Raw genomic sequence first — 22,771 nt, forward strand, 5'->3', positions numbered from 1 at the left:
TCCTCTCTCTCTCTCTCTCTCTCTCTCTCTCTCTCTCTCTCTCTCTCTCCTCTCTCTCTCTCTCTCTCCAGTGTTTCTCGACATTTTCTAGAAGTTACAGACTTTTATGTACCTGGGGCTTCTCATTTAGAAGCCCACTAATTTCCCATCATGCCTTGCCACTCAAGTTTTGATTTTGGCTTTTATTTCTTCGATAGCAAAGGGCTACAGGAAATCGGATGACAACTGGAAGGACATTCACTCTCTTGGGAAGGGCACACCATACTCGCTGTGGTGAAGGCAACAGATGCTTTCTGAAAAGCCAGCCATGACTAGGTGACTACGGGCAAAGGAGGGTTGATATGGAAGATGGCATAAACATCCGAAGTTGACAGAAAGAGAGCGTTTAGCTGCATTAAGTCTCCGATAAGATACCATGGGTAGGAAGTATCCCATGAGCATGTGGGACACTTGAGGATGGAGAAGGGTGTGGGATCAAGGGCTGGAAAGTTTTGACAGATGCTAGCATGGCATGCTGTAGAGAGATGGGCCCTCCAGACCCGCAGAGCAAGCAGATGGCTTCAGGGTTTCTTTCATCTCCTGAGTCCTTCCCACTTTCATTCAGTGTCTGCTGTGTTTCTGAAAACGCCTGCTCACCGGGGGCAGTGGGGGTGGATTGCAAGAGATCCAACTCTACAACAAGTGGCTGTCATGTTACCCTTATGGGGATTTTTTTACTGAGCATGGAATTATACAATTACACAAACAGATTTGGTCTGATTAGGAAATTTCCCCCAACAGGCTCCTGGGCTGAATGGAAGGTTCCTGAAACTTTAGGAGGTTAAGTCTTAACTGAAAGAAGTGGGTCACTGGGTCACTGGGAGCATACCTTTCAAAGTTATACATGGTCCCCCCCCCAACCCCTCCACTACTTCTGCAGTTTCCTGTCCATCATGACTTCCACTCTGCCATGCACTCCTGTTGCTATGGTGATGTATTTACCCACGTGCATAGATAGGGACAACCACCACAGACTGAACCCCCTGAAATCATGAGCCAGACAATACATCCTTCTCCCATTAACTTGCCGTTCTCGTGCATTGGGGCTCACTGACGTTAAGAGTGATCAATAAGGGAATAACTGAGCTGTGGGCACTACAAGAGGAGGCATGTGTTGTCAGTGAAGATACCGAGGTCTCCGCGCACAGATAAATGAGGACTGATCCAAGCCAGGAGTCAGGGAAGGTTCCCAAGGGAGTCACTACCTGTGGGAGACGTGCGTGAGTGCGGGATGAACTGCAGCCACTATGCTAAAGAGGTCTGGTACTTAGGAAGCAGGGGGGGACCACACATGCAGAAAGCAGACAGGAAGGTCTACAAATAGAGTCTTTAAGCCTCTGCTGACTACATTGACTCCCTCATCCAACCACACACTAGTCCTTGCTCTGAGCCCTTGTCACGCTGTCAGGATCTCCAGCCATCCTCGGCTTCTCCCTCACTCATTTAGCCATCTTCAGCTCACATATCCCCTCCTCCAAAAAGCCTCTTCCCCTATGGTGGCTTTGATGTCCCTTCTCGTGACAGTTTCTTCCCCAAGTTCCCCTTAGTGCCATCACTATGTGGCTAACCTGTTAGACAGCATGCACTCAACGTGTATTTGCTAATATATATATATATATACCTTAACAGATCATATATATATGGTATGTTAAGGAGTCAGTCTACATGGTATATAAAATAATTATTAAAGAGGAAAATGCAAAGATCAAAATAGAAAAAAAAATAGAACATTACACAAAAAGAGTTAGCTATCTTCAAACATCTATCACACGGCAGGTGGTATTCTAATGGCTCTCTATAAATTATTAATTCAATTAATTTTTTGCCCCAACTTATGAAGCACGAATGTATTTCATCAGTGATTCCCAGAGAAGCAAGGCAATCTATCTGAGGCGGCATGTAGATGGCTGACTGCCCAGCATCCTCTGTGTTGGCATATGCCCGTGCCTGGGCAGTTCCTGGGGCCAGACACATGGGAGCACGGGGAATATACACTCGGGCCGACAAACTAAAATTAAACAACCAAGATTGGAAGACCAAAACAGAGACTGGTGGTGGCCGGGGTTGGCAAGAATTTGTACCTCTGCAGCAGCCTGTGTGTCATCGAAGAGAGACAGTTAAGTCCCTGCATGCTCTAAAAACCTCTGTGGCTAAAAGGCAGAGTAGATTTACATGTTCTTGCCCAGGAAGGGGAACGGGACTGACTCAGAGTTTAGGAGGAAGCCAGTGATTGAATAGGTCCAACTGCCACTGCCAGTCACTACTCAGATGTCACCTTAGGAAGTCTTGAAGATGATGGATGGATGGGTGGATAGATGGATGGATGGATGGATGGATAGATGGATGGATGGATGGATGGATGGATGGATGGATGGATGGATGGAGTCCTAGTTTACTTCCTAGTTGCTGTGATAAAATGCTGGCCAACAGCAACTTGGGAAGAAACAGGTTTATCGGGCTTACATGGCAGAGTCCATCATCAAAGCAAGTCAAGGCAGGAACTTAAGGAGGAACCTTAAGTCAGGAACTGAAGCAGAGACCATGGAGGGCCAAGCTGCTTACTGGCAGGGTTCCCCTATCTTGCTTAAAGAACGTTTGTATACAGCCTAGGCCCACCTGCCAAGGGATGGTACTACCCACAGTGGGCCGGGCCCTCCTACACCAATTAGCATTTAAGAAAAATGCCCCACAGACATAACTATGGGCCAACCAGAGTCAGGCAGTTCTTCGGTTGGAGTTCCCTCTTCTCAGATGATTCTAGGTTTGTGTCAAGCTGACAGCTGAAGTGAACAGAGTAAATAGATGGGAGGGAGGGAAGGAAGGAGGGAGGGAGGGAGGGAGGGAGGCAGACAGACAGATAACACATAGACAGAAAGAGGATAGGTGAGATTGATAGAAGATAGACAGATACACAGACGGACAGAGAGATGGTAGACAGACAGACAAACAGATACAGGTAGATGGATGGTGGATGGTTGATGATTGCCAATCAATAGGTAATAAGTAGAAAATGTTATTTCTTTTCATGGCTCAGTCAACCAACATTTGAATAGCTACTTAACTATTACATATATGTGCAATAAATTACATAAAATAATGAACAATATACCTAGAAAACAGTCCAGAAACAACCATAAAACATATTAACAGAAACTACCTCTAAATAAGGTTTGAGGTGGAGAAGAGGGAGACATGTACTTGGAATATTTTATAACATACGTGAATTAGTTTTAAGTTTTTTGTTTTTTGTTTTTAAAAAGAGAGGGGGGGGAGGAGAAAAAGAAAAACACACTTCAAGGACATAGCTGTGCCACACTAAGGACATTTGTTTCTTCCCTCACTTGGAGTGACTTTAAAAGTAGAGTAAAAGTTTATTTTAAAAAAAAAAACATAAACACAGGCCAATATGATGGCTCAGCAGATAAAGGTGCTCTCGGCCACACCTGACGACCTGAGTTCAATCCGCAGGACTCCCAGTATAGAAGGAGAGAGCTGACTTTCTGCTGAAAGTTGTCCTCTGACCTCCAGAATCACACTCTGGTACACACACACACACACACACACACACACACACACACACACACACAGAGAGAGAGAGAGAGAGACAGACAGACAGACAGACAGACAGACAGACAGACAGACAGAGACAGAGAGACAGAGACAGAGATTGGTGCACATACAAAGAGACTGAGTGGCTGGCAAGATAGATAGATAGATAGATAGACAGACAGACAGACAGACAGACAATAGATAGTTGAATGAATGCAATTAAAATAAACAAACTTGAAAAAAAAATCTAGGTCATGACCTAACTGGAGAAAGTCAATTTCCCTCTTGGGTTTGCCAGCGATTTGGTTGCTCCTACTTAGAGAGCTTTAGATTTTTTCCATCCTAGCCTGGCACCCTCTGTAGAGTGCAGTGGCCAACTTAGACCAGAATTTAGCTTCACCACACAAAGGGCTTAAATGCATCCATTAGCACCAGCTACTTGCCACACACTGAAGGGCAAAGCATGAAGCCCTTAAGCTCTTGTATTACTGGCTTTGAAAACTCCCCACCTCTGAACACCGAAAGGCCTGGTCTCACATATGTAGCTGGCATTGGACAAAAGCAAAACGAACAGCCGTGGGGCCAGGTTTCACAGTTGAGGGCTGTCACTCAAGATACCCCAAAGCCATCCTACATCAGATGCCCCTGTGCCTCTTTCAGGACAAGACCAATGCTCTGGGAAGCAATAGTGGCTGAGAGAGCCAGGTTTCAAGATCAGAGCAGGGAGTAAGGAATGCCTCCAACAGTTTTGAGGCAGTACTGAGGGGACCGAGAGAAGCCAGAGGGTCACTGAGGATGATGACTGACCACTGGGCTCAGAGTGAGACCAACTGACAATTTTTCTTTCTTGTCTCCCTGACTGGTCTGGAAATCCACACTGTCTGAGACCCACCAGAGAAACCTGGAGTGTGTTCTCTGGTCTAAGCATCTGCAGAGTCTGCATGAATCAGGGGCAGCCCCGCCCACCCGCTCTAGAATCCTCATTTCCATTATCCATTCTGGAACACAGAACCAACCACTCAGCCTCAGGCTCCTGTTGGAGCTTTCTAAGAGTGAGTTCAGTCTTAAGTTATATTTATTTTAGTTTGTTTGTGTTGGAGGGAGAGAGGGAGGGAGAGAAGAAGGGAGGGCTGGAAAGGGGAAAGAGAGAAAGGGATAAAGGAAGGAGAGATGGAAGAGGGAGGGAGGGAGGGAGGGAGGGAGGGAGGGAGGGAGGGAGGGAGGGAGGGACTCATGTATCTCAGGCTGTCCCTGAACTTGCTAGGTAGCCAAGGATTATCTTGAATTTCTGACCCTCTGGCTCCACACTCAGAGCATCACAATTACAGGCATGCAGCACCACACTTGCTGAGGCTCTGACCCAAGACTTCACACATCAGGCAAGCACTCTAACCACCATTCTTAAGTTGTACTTTTTAAGAACTTAATCTCATCCAAGGTTTGCAAATGCGAGTCAGAGAAGAACACCCTGGCCCCGACTGTGAGGAGTGTATGTTTGTGGGTAATCAGGGTTTACAAATTGCTTTTCGCTGTCCCCCAAGCCAGGTGGGCATTACTTGGAGGTCAGCTCTGGGATTAAATTGCCTGGGCTTGTCACCTGAGCCCAACCTGTGCCATCTCTAGCCTCCTCCTGCACTTTAATATGGGTGTAACAGCTGCCTCTAGAGGCCGCCACGAGAACCACAGAGCATCCTCTGCGAGCCCCAGAGTCTCACAATATAGCTCCTTTATACCCTGCTTCTCCCATTCCACGTTCTCCCTCATACACTTCAACGAGTCACAAAGGCAACTGGAAGGTCCCCAGCATAAGAACACCTACTGTTCGGCAAGGCCCCTGGCTCTCACAACCGCATATGTTTTCACCTACCACCCACAGCTTATTTGTCAATGGTGGTGGTTTCCAAAATGGGCCATCAGTACCAACTGGGTTCTGTTCAGGTTTCAGCCCACCCTCCAGGGGTGCTGAGTCTAGCTCTGCCTTTGTCAGGTCTCAAGTTCTCCCCCACGATGACACTGTGAGTTGCTTTTTAAATGTCCATCTCGGTTCTGATCTGTGGATAAGGGAAAGCGATAACCGCATAGAGTGTGTGTAGATTGAAGTGAACACCCTGGAAGAGAAGGCTGGGGTCCTTTCAAAGGATCGATGGACAGAAAATGGCAAAGGATGCCCATCTGTGGGGGAGGGGACATGCATGGGCAGGAACAATGCAGGGAATAGCGAATCACGGAAGGACTGGGAGACAGGCAGACAGACAGACAGACACCACCAACAGGTGGAGAAATGATGTGCAGAAATCAGAGAACTGTGGGCACGGGGCTTGAGGTTCCATAGGCCCTTGGAGAGTGCTTTGCTCTAGGGCTCAAAGGGAATGAGGGCACCTGCCTGGGGGATGTCCCCAGGGGTTAAAGCACAAATGGGTCTTTAAAAGAGCCAGGCTGTGGCCTCTGTGGACAGTCAGGACAGGGGAGTTCTGGCCAGAGCAGGAGGGGGAGGGACCCCTAAGGGGACAGCTGCTCAGCACAGCTGAAGCCTATCTTTCTTAAGAAAGAGACATGGAGACAGAGCTGCAGAGACAGACAGACAAACAAACAGAGGCAGAGACAGAGACAGATAGAGAGACAGAGAGAAATCCTTTATGTGGGAAGTGCACAGTCAAGGAAGAGACCTTTTTTTTTAAAACCACGTTCTTACAAGTTTAAAAATGCGGTAGAACAGCCCCAGATCTGGCAGCGAGGCGTCTATGAGCCATCGCTCACAACCACACACGTCCGTGGGGGCGGCCATCCACACTCAGTTATTAAAACTCATCATTTGACAGGAGTGACTCACACCTGCCCCCCCCACCCCGCCCCGGGGTCCCCATTCACTCGGATGGGGCGGAGCTCATTCTAACAAGCTCCCAGAGGGATACCGAGGCAGATGGTCCGTGGACCACGGAGTCATTTGTCACCCCAGGAGGAGAGTTGGAACAGAGGTGGGCACTGAGCCGTGGCATATCCATCTTGAGCTTCAGCGAGGAGAGGTGTGGTGTGATGCCAGAATGTACCACCCACTGGAGCCCAGGGCTGTGGACTGTTCCTATACCATAAGGAAGTCATATTACATAAGTTACTTCTTTCTATGTGGAAGTTAAGTCCCCAAGAGAGGGGGGAAAGAGATATAAAAAGTGAACACCCCACCCCATGTGCTGCCCTGAGGTGCAGTCAATAGCCGTCTGGGATGCTTCTGCAGGGCAAATAGGGGGAATCCATAAGTCCTACACCCCACTGGTCAAATGGCACTAGATCCTTAGGTTTGGGTCAGAGAAAGATTAGGAGGAAAAACAAATTTAATGCCTAACCTATATGTGGGCACGGCCCTCAGTGAAGCTTTCCTAATGCCAGAAGCATAAACAGAGACACGTTTGGCCTCACCACACCTCCGAATCTCAGACTACTCTCTATGACAAGGATGTACTCTGCTTCCCAAAGTGCTTGGCCCACCTAGGTAAAGCTAGCTGCAACCAACGTGTTAGAGGGTGGTTGAGGCTGGAACCGTCCCTCCCACGAGAGACGACGGTCGAGTTGTCTGTAAATACGGCAAAGCCGTTCTGCGTGTTACGCGGGACTCCAGCCATGGGGTCAACCTCTGGTGCTTACTCAGACTAAAAGTCCAAGCCCACCAGCTTAGCCGAGGGTAGATTTTTTAAGTTACAAAAGCTGAGCCCTTACTTCTCTCTCTGCATCTCTCTAGCCAGCGCCCAATGGGTGCTCCAAGAGTCAGACTTGAATTGAAGGGCGCTGGTGTCTGATGGCAAGCGACACGGCCCAACCATCCTTGGGCATCCTGGTACAGAGAGCCTGACACACAGACAGGTACCTGTCAAGAGCCAGTCTCCTGGAGCCTCCCCGTCTAAGACAGTCCCATCAGACACTGTGGGATCTGCCTGCATTTGTCACAGGTATCGGGGGGGGGGATATTAGACACATGAAATATGAGACCAACAGCCTTATCCTCATGGGAGCTTGTGGGCGCCAACTCGAAAGGATGTAATTAAGCAAAAAGTTTGGGTCGGCCACAAACACAATAGAGGTGGGTGGCAGCTTCCTCTCCCTTCCAGCTGGGGCCCTGGGATGTGTGAATATACATTATCTGGAGAAGATGGCAAGGCAGCAGACTGAGGAGGAAAAGGGGTCCAGAATAGCTACAAACGCCCAGGAACTTCGGCAGGTCGGCTGGCTAGCTAATTTCTCGGGTGATGGGGTATCCGGCCCCATTAGCGAGTTGGCATTCAAGGTGGGTCGACAGAGCAAAAGGCTAACGGTTGCCCTCCACCTCGGAAAGCAGCCCAGGGCACGAGGAGAGACACCCACCCTGTGTATCACACCGCTGTCTGGCCGTCAGTCAGCAAACCATCCTCCCTAAGTGTTCCTCCTCACTCTTGGGAAAGCTGCAGGTCTGGCAAGGGGGAGTGTGTTATCAGCTCAGGTACTGGGACCCTGCCCAGGCTCCTGCTCTTGTACCCCATGAGCCACAGAGGCTTCCCCTGACCGCCCTTCCTGCATCAAAGAGGGGGCAGGGGGGGGATTCTGCAACTGCTAGCAGCTGTCACAGGAACATCAAACGGAGATGTTTATGCCAAGCCTCGTTTACACGAGCTACTTCTTCCCCCAAGAGATGAATGTTTAAAACAAACAGCGCTTCCATATGCTCGAAGCACAGGCGTATCAGCGCTGGGGATCCCCAGACGGAAGCGTGAGTCAGGCTGGGGCAGATGCCTAAATAAATCGCGTTAGGGTGAGATTCCTCTCTGGAGCAGGAGGAAGCTCTAAGCAATTGCCCAGGTTCCCCTAAAGATGGCAAGCTCTCCCCAAGGGAGCATACTCAGAACGGCCCAGACCTCACACTCAGCCCAGCGTCATCACTGACAGGCACTTAACTCATGACCTAGCCAGCTCGTTGCCACCCGAATCTTCGCATCCATGTTCGCTCTCATTCAATCTGGGGCCTCTGAGGACCCTGCACACTGGTCATGGACTGTTGTGTGCCCGTTAAGTGTTTCCTGAAGCTCCTGAGACTTCAGGCTCTGAGCTCCGTAGATGAAGACGCCCGGGGGTATACACGAGGGTGTTTGAGAATGGAGGGGGCATGACACTGGAGCACACAGCTTGTCCAAAGACACGAGCCACTGAGGTCTTTGTGAAGGAGCAGTCTGACCACTGAGGATGTCACAGCATGAGAAGTTCAGGTCACTGCCTCTAGGGACTGTAAGAGGGAGGAATTCCTAACCCAAGCTACCCACAGTCTCCGTTGCTTCCAGGACAGGGCAGAAAGGAGCAGGCAAGAGAGCCGGCGCAGGGCAGGGGGTTGGAACTGCAGTTAGGACCAACCCACTATGGTCTGGGTGTTGGGGTTCCCCCCTCCCCTGAGAGTCACAGCTTGAAACTCTGCTTCCCATTTAACAGTACCAAGAGGCAAAGCCTGAGGGATGTGATAAGCTCGTGAGAACTGCACCATCTTGACCGGGATTGGTGGCTTTATAAAGGAAGCTCCGCCCAGTCTGGACGACCGTGAGTCTGGGGAAGCCCGGTCTGAACACAGAGACTGTAAAAAGAAATTAAAGAAGCGTGACAGGAGTTGTACTGTCCCATGTCCCATGCATGGACACAGCCGGAAGTTAGTCATGCTCCACCCATGAGGAACAGCCCTCCACCTACGCAGGTGACTCTAGAAGAGCAGGCATCTCCCATCGTGCACTAGCTTGGAGAACTCCATCTGTAAATAGCGTGGACCGGAGGACAGCCCCCAAGGCAGCCCCTCCCTGGGCGGAGGCTATGAGTGAGTCTCAGGAGAAGTGTGGGCCCTCCGGGGATGACTTCTGTCTCCTGGGATATGAGAATTGTTGAGCTGTCCCCAGGGATGTGGATCTGATGTGACTACAGCCTGGGGTATCTATCCTACAGTGTAGTGGGGAATCAATCAATCTCTCTCTCTCTCTCTCTCTCTCTCTCTCTCTCTCTCTCTCTCTCTCTCTGTATTTAACAGTATGGAGAGATTGGATGTCCCCTTTACATTACAGGATCTCATTACAGTAGCCCAAGCTGGCCATGAACTCAACCTGTAGCCCGGAGTGACCTTACATTTGCAATCCTCCTGCCTCAGCCTCCCACATAGCTGGGATCACAGACCTAGCTATAGTTAGTTAGGTTTTTGTAACCTACCGCAGGCCCCATAGAGCACCTGTGGCTTGATATCCCCATATGCAAAGGTGTCTAACCACCAGCATAGGGTTGAGGTCAAATGTCCATGGCCCTGACGTGAGAGACCAAGAAAGGCAGAATTAAGAGGTAGCTAAGAGTCAAAGACAGAAGGTGGGTAGCAACTTAGATATTTCCCAAGGTTGGAAGAAAAAAAATCAGACCAAAGGGCTGAAGACATGGCTGGCTTGGTGGGTAGAGCCCTTACCTAGCAGAATATAACAGTGCCCGCATGCAATCCCAGCACCCAGGAGGCAGAGGCAGGAGACTGGGAGGTCAAGGCCATCCTAGAATACTTGGTGAGTTTGAGGCCAACCTGGACCACATAAACAACCTCAAACAACAACAACAATGACAACAACAGCAACAACAACAGCAACAACAACTTGCCACCAGCCAAGACCAACCCAGTCCCCCAAGAGAAAGAAAAGCCACAGACCAACTCCATTCTCCACCAGCCCGGAGTGGGTCCCGTCGCAGTCGCTGGCCTCCTGCTCTCCAAGCTGGTCGTTCAACTCCAGATCTGGCTGATGGGACCCGTTTCCAAAGTGTGACTCGTCCTTCTCGGAGCCAGCATCTCCGTTCTCCAGGCCGCTCTGAGCCTTCTTCAAGGGCATGATCTGCAAGCCACTGGGGGTAGTCCTGTAGGACACGGTCTTGGTGGCCCTGTCCAGAGCCTTGCCCGAAGACCCCTTCTTAGGCCTGGACAGGGGAGAGTTGACACGCTTCCGCTTGTGGGAGGCCGATTTGCTCTTCCCGGGCTCCAGAGGCCGATGGGAGAGTCTTTCCACTGGCAGGCTGCGGGCGTCTCGGAGGAGCTTGGAGGCTCCGGCCTGCTTCCCTGACTTCACCCTCTTATCCTTGGACAAGTGGAGCCCGTTGAACTCGTCGATAAACTCCTCACAGTGCAGGAGGTGATGCTCTGGCTCCCACGTGTCCTCCGTGCTGCCGTAGCCTTTCCATCGGATAAGATATTCCCATTTCCCCTTCTTGTTCTTCCTCTTGTCCACAATCCTTTCAACCTGGGGATGCAAGATGAGAGGGTGAGAAGACGTGTAAGACCCAAGGATCACTTTCCAAAGGGGCCCCAAGCCATCTGAGGTCCGGCTACAGATGAGCGGGCAGACCTCAGAGTCCCAGCTAAACATCTGCTAGTCTGGCCGCCAACATCCAACCTAGAAATTCAGAGTGGAAACGAATTAACAGTCAAGCTTGCTTGTAGCCTGTAGATGTGCTGTGTACTTGAAGGGCTTTCAGACAGACAAGAAGACAGACAAGTAGAGGAGAAGCCATTTGCAATTTCTGTGACAGGTGACATGTAAGACTGTGCCTAACTGGTTACTCGGTGTTCAAGGAAAGCCTTGTGCTCAGGTATACAAAAACCGCCCCACACTCTCCTGAAGAACTCACACGGCACTTTATCTGGGTTGCTGACCAACTTCATGAGGTCATAAAAATAAACGGGCTAGCCTTTGCTACCCTGAGGTGCTGGTGCTTGTTATTTTGGTTAAGGGTCCTTGTTCCAGTCAATCTCAGGCAAAAAAGAATGTACTATACCCAGGAGTGCTATGGAGGGAGCTGGCTTGTTTTGGAGCTCAGCTTAAGGCCCTGGGCTTTAGCTTAGCCTCAGCATGCCTGCCTCGAAGACAAGAGGCCCTGGATTTGACTCTGCAGCCCTGCCCCTCCCTCCCTCCCAAAACTAAAACGTCACGGTCACGATCGTGTTCATGGTGGCTCGCCGGGCTATACCCCACGGGGAGCACCCACACTCTTGTTGAAATCACACGACTCCAAGCCTTCTCTAGAGATTCTTAGTTCCAGGGCTGCAGAGTGGACTCTTGACTTTGAAAACCCTCTCGGACAAAGGTTTCTCCTCTTACGAAAGTTAAGTAATGTTAACTGAGCAACACTATATAGATGGCATCATATTAACTTATCTTTGTGATACCATCGTTATTTTTCTATGATAAATCTTTTAAGATTTTTGTATTTACGTGTAGAAGTCTGTTGGGGTGGGTCAGTGCATGTGTAGAGCACAGGCTGAGGCCAGCAGAGGGTGTCGGATCCCCTGGAGCTGGAGTCACAGGGTGGCAATGACCAGAGTTTTAAGAACCAAACTCACTCGGGTCCTCTGCAAAGAGCAGAAATGCCCTACAGATTTGCCTAGAGTCCAATTTTATGGGGGCATTTTCTCCACTCAGATGCCTTCCTTCTAGATATGTCTAGGTGTGTGTCAAGTTGACAAAAAGAAAACCAACCACGACACGGAGCATGAGGGGACTTGCCCGGGAGCACAAGCCAGGGTACAGTAGAGGCAGGTGTGAACCTACTGTTCACGTCTAAGCCATGTGCTACTATGTAGAAACATGTTCCCTTAGATTCCACGGACAAAGACACCCAAGGTAAGGCTGGGTCTGTGCGAATAGCTGATGTATGTAAGCGAAGGGTCAGTTTTATTTAAAACTTTAAACATTTATGTATTATGTACATGGGGGTGCATACGCCACTGTGCACTTGCAGGGAGATCAGAAGACAGCTTACAGGAATTAACTCTTCTTCCCCATGTGGGACCCAGGGATCACTTGAGTCGCCAGGTCTGGTGACAAGAGCCTCTACCTGCGGACTCGTCTCACGGTGACCTGAGTTCGTTTACTAGCCTTTCATCATTGTTATACATATGGACTTGTTTTTGCCTGGTCAAAGCACGATAAATTCATGTCTACACACGGCCTGGCTCTCAGTGAGACATCTCTCTGTATCACATTTCTTCTCCCCAAGGCTCAAGTATCATCGAGGAAGGGGGTAGGGGCAGAAGTAAGAGGCAGAGGTGGGAGGAGAACTTGAGAGAAACAGGGGCCACTGCACTTAAGAACTCAGGGCAGCTGCAGCTGCCTATACAATACTTGCATAAGAACAAGCCAGTCAATAGTCCAGCATGGAGGGAGGTGGTCACAAGTCTCCCCTGAGTCTTCACCAGTTGCTGATGGCTTCTGGGGAAGGGAGCCGGGTTTTCTATAAGGATGCTGCCCCCTGGTAAACTGACCTCATCCTGGGCGAAATCTCACACTCATTTACATATGGGTGGCACAAACTGGACTCGGTAGGTTCTAAAGGGGAGAGTGAGAAAATGCAAAGTCCAGAAGGCTCATGAAGGGATGAGCAAATGGATGGACAGAGGTCGCTGGACAGACAGCCGGAGGTCGCATTAAAGTGAACTTAGTGTAATACTAAGAACCCAGGCTTTGGAGCAAGACCATCTTGGCTAAATCCCCTATTAAATGTTACTATGTGTTCCTAAGCATATTTATAATTGTCTTGGGGCCTCTAGTGACTCATACAGCAAGGAGGAAATAAATGGCCCATTTCACTGGCTGGCTGTGGATAACAGACAACCAGGAGTTTTCACATTCCACAACAGAAGTTACTTAATCTTGTATAGCCTCCTATGACCACACACTTGCTGGTGTCTATGACCACAATGTTCCCCTACCTTGCTCACGATGACCTCAAATGACAATCAGCTCCCTAGGAGAAGAGAGGGTATCTACCTCCTTGAAGAAATCCAAGTACAAATGGAGGCCGTACACAGTAGGGCTGCTCCAGAATCCTAGAGCTGTCAGGAAGGGTGCAGAGTATAGATGGCTGGAAGCCGCACTGGAGGGGAACCAGTTCTGTTCTCTTCAAGTTACTTACAGTTTCAATAAGCCACTGCTTCCACCCTGATCCACCCATAAAGCCACTAGATGTATAAACTAACTCAATTCCAACAGTCTTAGGGTTTTACTGCTGGGAACAGACACCATGACCAAGGCAACTCTTATGAGGAAAACATCGAATTGGGGGTAGCTTACAGGTTCAGAGATTTCAGTCCATTATCATCAAAGTGGGTACATGGCAGCATCCAGGCAGGCATGGTGCTGAAGGAGCTGAGAGTTCTACGTCTTCATCTGAAGGCTGCTAGAAGACTAGCTTCCGGGCAGCTAGGATGAGTCTTAAAGCCCATGCCCACAGTGACAAACCCACTCCAACAAGGCCACACCCACTTCAACAAGGCCACACCCAGTCCAGCAAGGCTGCACCTCCTTATAGTGCCACTCCCTGGGCCAAGCATATTCAAACCATCACACCAACGATAAATTGAATTGATAGTATCATTCCCCAGTATCCTGCTGTTTAAGGAAGGAAAAAAGAACCCCGTTGACTCTGCCACCCTTTCGCCCTATGACTGAAAACTTGCCCAGTCACCCTCGACCTCAGTTTCCGCATAAGTGAAATGGACTTAACCATACCAGCAGGACAGAGGAGGCAGGGAAGTATTGCAGTACAGGAAAAGCATATTCAGAAGCCCACAGCATCCCGAGACAGAGGAGGACTGTGAAGGCGGGAGACAGAACTGCTTTACCTGGCTTCGTCCAGGGTATAGAACAAACAAGAAAGGTGCTTTTCAGGCTTTGAAAAAACAATTGCTTTTACTGAAAGACCAAAATGCTTCTAGGGATCTCGAAGGAACGAGCATCTCCCCACACTTTGGTCTCTGTCAACTCTGGTGAATCACACTCCTTCCCCGTGTCCCCGTATTGGCTCCTCTTCTGAGAAGGACTTCAAACTCAACCTGGTGCTTCCTTCTCCACTGGCTGAGGATCAAGCGATCTGAACTTGACCTCGCCCATGATTGAAACACTTACTACCTGAAACATCTAACATTTCCAGGATTCCCCCGCTCTCACACACACACCCTTCTGCCCTGCCTCCCAACTCCTCACGCCCACTGACAGCAGAGAGGTGGTCCTGGCCTAGGCAATTCCATCTCTTGACACTTCACCTACCTGCCCAGGTCACCGGCATGATCTAGAGCTCACTCCCTGCAAATAGAAGGGTTGCCAATTCATTCTCCTCATGCTTATAGGCACCCACGCACACAGAAACAGGATCAGAAAAGTTGGCATGCCCACACCCCATAAGCGTCTTTTTATTCAGAGAGGAGCAATATGAGATGCTGAACTATTCCTTGGGGTTCAACTAAATTGTTAATTAACATTTACACTCAGTGATCCCAGCTAACTTGAGACGATGCTACTACAGAGGGGGGGGGTGGGGGGCTGTCCTGATGCAATCCTTACCTGTGTCACAGTGACCCCAGGATGACTGTCTCATTATGAACAATGATGATGGAAATGCCGGCCACCCTGCAAACCACTAACAAAGTATTCAATCTCATCTCTGTGGCCTGTTTTTCAGCGGGGCATTATTCTCACCATTTGACAAGTGGGGAGACCAAAGCTCAGAGAAGATGTATGACTTCTTTGCACCACATATCCAGAAGGTAGATAATCAAAGATTTGTACTCAAAGTCACGGGACTCATCAGCTCAACTCCCTAGCTGTCTAGCCACACTCGACCTATAGGAAGCTACCAGACAAGCACCCGCTCTGCGGATGGTCAATAAGCAGGGAGAGGCATGAGAACAGGCTACCACTTCACAGATATGGTTCACTGGATGGTCACTGTGAACAGAGACACACCTCATCCAGCAGAAAACCACTCAGCACAGAGTGAGTGCCAGGGGATGTGTAAGGGGGAATGAGGAAAGTCTGTGAGGAGGAAGGGAAGGGGGCTGGGACAAAGGCAGAGAGGCAGAGCTGCCTGGGATGAACATCTGAGGAGCTAGGCAGGCCTTAAGGATGCTGAGAGAATTTAGAACCACGCCCTGTCCACCAGGGCCACGCCCACAAGGGGGGAACATGTCCATGAGGGGACACGCTCCCGGCTTCCCAGCACCAACCATCACACAAACAAACACATTAGGCGATGCCCAATATGTACTCAGCCAGCCATTGATGTACATGTTCCCAACATATTAACCCACTTAATCTTCAAAAAGTCCCAGTGAGGTTATTGTATCTTCTCTTTTCTAGAGGACAAAATGAGGCCCCTGGAGGTTAAGGACCTTGGCACAGGCCCTCACCTCTGATGAGCATCAAAACGTCCCACTGTACCTTGGCTTCAGGCCCCCGTCTTTTCAACGACGGCCTTATAGTGCGCAATGGGGCCAACCTGGGCGTCTGCACCCTCAGAGCCCTTCTCTCCATGCATGCCAAGGTTACCCACCCACCTATGGCACATTTACATGGTCCGATTATGCTCACAATTGCCCACACTCCTGGGTTTTCCTGGCATGCCTTGTAGCCCCCACACCCGACCCTAATCCTCAGCCACTTGCTGTATCCCGGCTCTTCCCTTCAGCCTTACCCCCGCCGTCCCCCTCCGCCCCAGGGAAAGCAGAAGAGAAAAACCACAATATCTGTGGGACCCAGGATCTCCTACCAAAGACTTTTCGGGCTCTTGAATGCATTGCTTCTCAGCACACAGGATTGGGAACTCGGGTTTGCCAGCACGGGCACAGGCCTTGGAGAACAAACAGGGGAAAAAAGAATAAAGGGCCATGCCCGCCCCGATCCCTGCCTCTGCCAATGGACATCACCAGAGTTGCCATTCCTGGATACAAATATAACTCATTCCCTTGACCCCCATCTTCCTCTCTTTCACGTTTCTGTATTTTCAGTTCCCATTTAAATATGTTTGAGATCTTTATGACACTTTTAAATGAAGTGTTTTTAAGGGTCTCCTTCCCCATCTCCACACCCTCCCCCTCCTGCTGCTCTGTTCCTCCCTTGGAGCCCCACCCCCCTGGCTCTTTTCCTATGCTCACCCCCACACTTCCTCATCACCTCTCTCTGTCTGCTTCCTAGACACCTAGCTTTTCCTGAATGTTACCTACCCTACATCCACATGCACAAGTTATAGGTGAGAGTTTTCATAGGACGGAAAATATACTGGTTCTGTATTTTATATTTTTTTATTTTTTATTTTATTTACAAAGTCCCCTTGGAGCAATATTACTCTTTCCAAATTCACCCCTTTCCCGGGAAAGTTCTTTGTTCTTCTTAGTAAAAGCTGCACACTAGTCCATTACATATGCGTACCAGATTTTCATTATCTATTCATCTACTGATGTACTGATGAATTCATGTACTGATCTAGGCTGGCTCCACTCCCTATCTCTTAGGAGCACAGCAGTAATACAGATGTGTAAGTGTCACCATGGTCGGATGTGGAGTCCCTGGGAGAATTCGTAGGTGGGTCACACGGTTCTACTTTACTTTACTTTTCTTTTCTCTCTCTCTCTCTCTCTCTCTCTCTCTCTCTCTCTCTCTCTCTCTCTCTCTCTTTCTGAGTGATCTGCTTTTTCATTCCTGACAGCAGTGATTTAAGGGCTCCTCTTTCCGGACATGGACCCCTCGTTTTTGAGTCCTGTCAATATCCTGGAACAGCTCCCTTGGGGTGCAAATGGAACTGGATGGAAGAAAGACGGGCCAGAGGGGAAATCTGGGAGCAACTGCCGGCTTCGGTGTGTCAGGGGTTCCAGATAGAAAGGCAGGAAGAGTGTGTTCTGCCCAGCAACACCACCCTGGGGAGACAGCTGCCAGATGAAGACACTTGACTCAGACTCTGACCTGGAGGTTCCCTGGTAACCAGGTGAAAAAGATCAAGAGAGGTCTCCGGGATCCTCGGAGAGGATCCCCACCCCTACAGAGGCCTGGTTCTCATCTGGAACTCACAGGGTCATCGACATGTCTACAAAATGAGCAAGGCCACTACCCAAAACTTTGTAGAAAGTCACACTAATGGGGCACGCTACTATAGGCTTTCCTAGAGCATAGTTACTGTGATGGTTTGTATAGGCTCCGCCCAGGGAATGACATTATTAGGAGGTGCGGCCTTGTCGGGGTAGGTGGGGCCTTGTTGGGGTGGGTGTGGCCATGTTGGAATAGGTGGGGTCTTGTTGGAGGGGGTGTGTCACTGTGGGTGTGGGCTTTAAGACCCTCACTCTAGCTGCCTGGAAGCCAGTCTTCTGCTAGCAGTCTTCAGATGAAGACGTAGAACTCTCAGCTCCTCCTGCACCAGGCCTGCCTGGATGCTGCCATGTTCCCACCTTGATGATAATGGACTGAACCTCTGAACCTGTAAGCCAGCCCCAATGAAATGTTGTCCTTTACAAGATTTGCCTTGGTCATAGTTGTCTGTTCACTGCAGTAAAACCCTAAGACAGGTGGTATTTTCCATTTCTGTAGCAAATAAGACATCTCTACGCAAAAGGGACAGATGATCAAATGAAACCAACAGACAGAGACAGAGAGTGACATGTTTGGAGCCCACAAGGGAAGAGCTAGAGAAGGAAGATAATCCCACGGGAACCAGGAAGGGAACCAGGAAACCAAAGGAGGGTGTCAGCTGCTGCCTCACCCGCTCCCCAGGACAGCAGGGGGATGGCCACTGATTTTAAAGGAAATACCAGTGCAAATGAGACTAGGCATGAGACTATGTTACAGAGATCCAGCCAATATTATTGAAGGGAATGGGACAGAAATGCTCATCAAGACATAGGAGAGGGGGAAAAACCCCAAAACTCTTATGTCCTAAGTCTGCAAGTCCTGAATAGCATTCAGTGATGGTGATTGGGAGGGGCAGGGGGAGGAGATATTAAAACAATATACGAAGAAACGAATGAATGTTGGGCTGGGCAGACGGCTCCTTAGACACAGCACTTGTGGGGCAAACTGAAGGATATGGCTTTGGCTCCTTGGAACCCATATAAAGCCAGGTTCCAGGTGTGGTGGAACCCCAGTTCCATGAGGTAAAGGGAGAGACAGAGGAATCCCAGGGCTTGCTGCACGATCTGTGAAGCCAAAACTGGGAGACCCTGTCTCAAACAGTAAGGTGAAGAGTCATGGACAAAGAGACACAACAGTGACCGCTGGCAACCGCACTCACGTGGCTCACTACTTACACACACACACACACACACACACACACATACACACACACACACACACACACACACACATCAATGTAAATTTATACTCAAGAAGGCAGCATAAGAAGGTGTCCTCATGTGCTTTCTGCTGCTGTGATAAACACTATGACCAAAATCACCGTTGAGGAAGAAAGGCCTTCATTCATCTTACAGTTCCCAGGTCACAACCCGCTGCAAAAGCACTGGGCTTTTCCACGCCCTCCTTTGCCCTGAAATAATGCCAGGCACTGAGACCTGATATGTTTATTAATATATATATAATCTTAATTACAGAGCCTCTTGCACTATAGCTGGGCAGGCTTCTTACCTATTCTAACCCTACTATGGCGGCCTGGCCTTCTTCCTACCCATGTGGCACTTTCCGTATTAGTCTCTTCCTGCCTGCTCCTGCTCCGTCTGCCTCCTCGGGGCAACTATCTCATTCACCTCATGGGGAATCCCTCGCTCTCTGGTCGCCACTGGGGACCCTCTAGCTGGAACCTGAAGTCCTGCCTCCTCTCCTGCCCCGCTATTGGCTGATCAGCTCTTTATTAACCAATCAGAAGTGATGGGAAAAAAAAACAAAACATTTTTTTTTTACATGACATGGAGACAGAAAATGCTTGGTAATGTCACACCTGGACGGCAGCCAGATCTCTGGGCACAGCAATCAGCATCTGCACACACAGTGCCCCAAACCAACCCCCAACAACCCACTGAGGGAAGTCGGGGCCCTGAACCTGGAGGCGGGAATTGAAAGGCATAGGGGAACTCTGCTCACTGGATTGCTACCCCCCACCCCGCCCCGAGTCACCTCCACCATACCCACCACCCCACCCCAGCCCTGTGGCTTACTCTGCCTGCGTTCTTATACCCAAGTGTCACCTGCCCGAGGATGACACTTCTCATATTGGGCCAGACCCATCCACATCACTCATTAATCAAGAAAATGCCCCCATGGATGTGCCTGCAGGCAATCTGCTGGAGACAATTCCTCAACTCGGGGTTCCCTCTTCCCACATGACTCTGGCTTTTGTTAAGTGGACAGACACTCAACAGCACAGGATATGTGGACTGAGGAAAAAGAGTAAGGATTTAAGAGAGAATCTAGAGTTTATAGTCTGAGACATCCAGAGGATGAGGACGTCAAAAGCAAACGTGAAGTGCTTAGCCAACAAAGTGCAGATGTAGAACAAGAGTCGAGTGCTAGTTTAAATGCATTTCACATAACTCTATTACAGGCTGTGGACACGGCTCCCTCGGTAAAATGCAGACACGAAGATCTAAAGCCTGGGATGCTTAAGTGGGAAGACCTAAAGTGGTGGCATGCTCCTGTGCTCCTGCACACCCAGAGAGGTGCTCCCATGCTCCTGGAGAAGTAGCAAGAGGAGGACCCCTGGGGCTCAGTGGCCAGCCTTGCCAAATTACCAAGTTCCTGTCTCAGAAAATAGCGTAATAGACTAGAGAAGACACATCCAACAGTGATGTCTAGCTCACACACACACACACACACACACACACACACACACACACGTACATGCATGACATATGCACACACGTGTATATACATGACATATGCACACATATACGTGTACATGCATGACACATGCGCACACATGTACATACATGACATGCACACACATGTACATGCACGACATATGCACACACGTGTACATGCATGACATATGCACACATACATGTATCCATGTAAACCACGCATATACATGCAACTATACACTCATACACACACACACACACACACACACACACAAACACCTGAACACACACATAGGGAAAGTGGTTTTACATGGAGAAGAGTGAAGGATGGGTGTCTAACTTTTGCATCCTGGAGAATATACTCCCACCTGCCCCATGCTGAGGGTATAACTCAGTGGAAGAGTGCTTGTCTAGCTTCAAGACCCTGGGGTTCCAACTAAGAAGGAAGTTTACATATATTTTGAAAAAGACAAAGGTCTTTGCCTTCAGGAAAAGTGGATAACATCCACAAGATGACATGAATAGTCATGGCATTTCTTTTTCTTTGAAGCAAACAGAAAACTGAGCAAGAACATATTTTCAAAAGTGAATAAAACCGTATTATATCCACGCAGGAGACACTTGGCAAAGGGCAGAAAATGGAGAAGTGCGGCCACTAGGAGCGTGTGCATGGGCGCTATGCTGTTTCTGAGAGGCACACCTGGGAGATCACGGACCCAGCAACACTCAGGCCTGGGATCAGAGTCCCCCCCTAAGACAGAGTGGGGCAGGTAGCGCAGCCATAGGCTGGAGAGAGTGATGAGAGCCACCAGCAAAGTTTCTGAGACGTAGAAACCTCCTCCCACTTAACCACAGTTGTGAAACAGACACCTGTCAAAAGTCACCCCAACACTTAAAATGGGCAAGTTCTCCGAAGGTAGAGACCCGCAGACGCTAGAAGAGAAAATGAGCATTTTAAATCAAATGAGAAGGTAAAATACGGTCCTTGGTATAAAAGCCACTTGAAAAACAAAATAGCATTAAGAAATGAAAGGAGGAAAAAAGAAAGAAAAGGAAAGGAAAGATAATACACACACCGAAAATCAATCCAAACCTATGTGCAAACACTTACAGTGGCGTTGTTAGTAACTGCCCCAATCTCGAATTAATAGCGAGTCCTTCAGCAAGGAAGCAGATACACAGACTGAAGGGGATCTGCAGAACCGACTCCTGCTCAGAAATGAATGGGAAAGCAAGTGACCGACTCTCGCACAGCAACGAGCGTGAATCTGAAATTCGTTCTGCCCGACAGCAGGAGACAGACTCGGAGGCTACGTCTACTACACAGTTCCACTTGTATGACACACTGGGACAGCTAAAACCACAGAGATGGGCAGGTCTGTGGGTGTCAGAAGCCACTTCTGGGGGCGGGGTATGAGCACAAGGCTACATGGGGGATTTTTATGGGCTGTGGTTACCTTACATGATGAGGCATGACCGTGTGACCCTACATAGGTGTTAAAGCCTACTGAACTATATATAGACCACAAAGTGACCTTCAATATACGTATTTTGGAAGGAAAAAAAACAACAACAACAACAACAACAGCTGGGGATGGGTTGTGGAGAGAACTGAGGGAAATGCTTGTCCCACAAGTTCAAGGATCCCAGAACCCACATAAAGCTATATACAATGAGCTGGGGAGGTGGAGACAGGGGGGTCCCTGGGGCTGGCTGGCCTGTCAGTCTAGTCAAAGTAATCAGTCAGCTCTAGATAGGTTCAGGGAGCGGTCCTGCAAGAGGTCCTGCTCAAAAAGATAATGAGGAGCTTGATTGAGGGGGATGTCAGGCACTGACCTCTGCCCTTCATACGCACAGTGAGACCAGAGTGCCAGGGGACCTAGGATGGAATGAGAGGTGTGACGTCACAGAGATATGACACAGTCTGAATGAAGGGGCTGGGGAAAGGAGCTGCCCACATAACTTCAGGGGACAAAAAGCATTTTAACTAGATAAGGTACAGACAATGACCACGCGGAATTCGGCACAAACTCCAGACTGTAGTTGGTAAATTTGCTTCTCATACAGATTAAAAAAAAGAAAAAAAAAACAGTAGACTTGAACACGTATATACATACACATATACATATGCATAATACACATATGTAGACACCTATTAGGCTTAAACAAATAACTGGAAAACTGTAGGCTCTGGAAGACAGGTTCCCCACTGGCGATGAAGTTACAGATAAGTTAAGATGACCCTTTGATAGGAATTAGTGTATGAACTCTTGTGTAGTGCGCGCGCGTGCGCGCGCGCACACACACACACACACCTATAACATAGAAATATGCTACTCCCATGGGCCATGGGTTGGTGCACACACATAAAAGAATCTCCTACACTATACTCTGAGAATATCTAGAAGCAGAGACCCAGGGCAGCCATGAACCCACTTAGCTCATTTATGATTCTCCCACAGAAGGAACCAGGCAGGGTCTCCAGGTATGGTGGTACACGCCCTTAATCCCAGCACTTGTGAGGCAGAGGCAGGCAGATTTCTGAGTTTGAGGCCAGCCTGGTCTACAGAGTGAGTTCCAGGACAGCCAGGGCTA

General features: G+C 49.2%; 1 protein-coding gene across 1 annotated transcript in view; it reads right to left on the reverse strand.

The window, feature by feature from the left end:
* The window catches only part of Cdyl2 (chromodomain Y like 2), a 165,898-nt gene that overhangs the window by 45,739 nt on the left and 97,388 nt on the right, over positions 1–22,771 (reverse strand). The window contains exon 2 of the mRNA XM_021220514.2: positions 10,265–10,847. Coding sequence (XP_021076173.1) covers positions 10,265–10,847 — 583 coding nt within the window. The remainder of the gene's footprint in view (positions 1–10,264; positions 10,848–22,771) is intronic.

The sequence above is a fragment of the Mus pahari genome, chromosome 20, assembly GCF_900095145.1.
Source record: "Mus pahari chromosome 20, PAHARI_EIJ_v1.1, whole genome shotgun sequence".
In the NCBI taxonomy this organism is placed as follows: domain Eukaryota; kingdom Metazoa; phylum Chordata; class Mammalia; order Rodentia; family Muridae; genus Mus; species Mus pahari.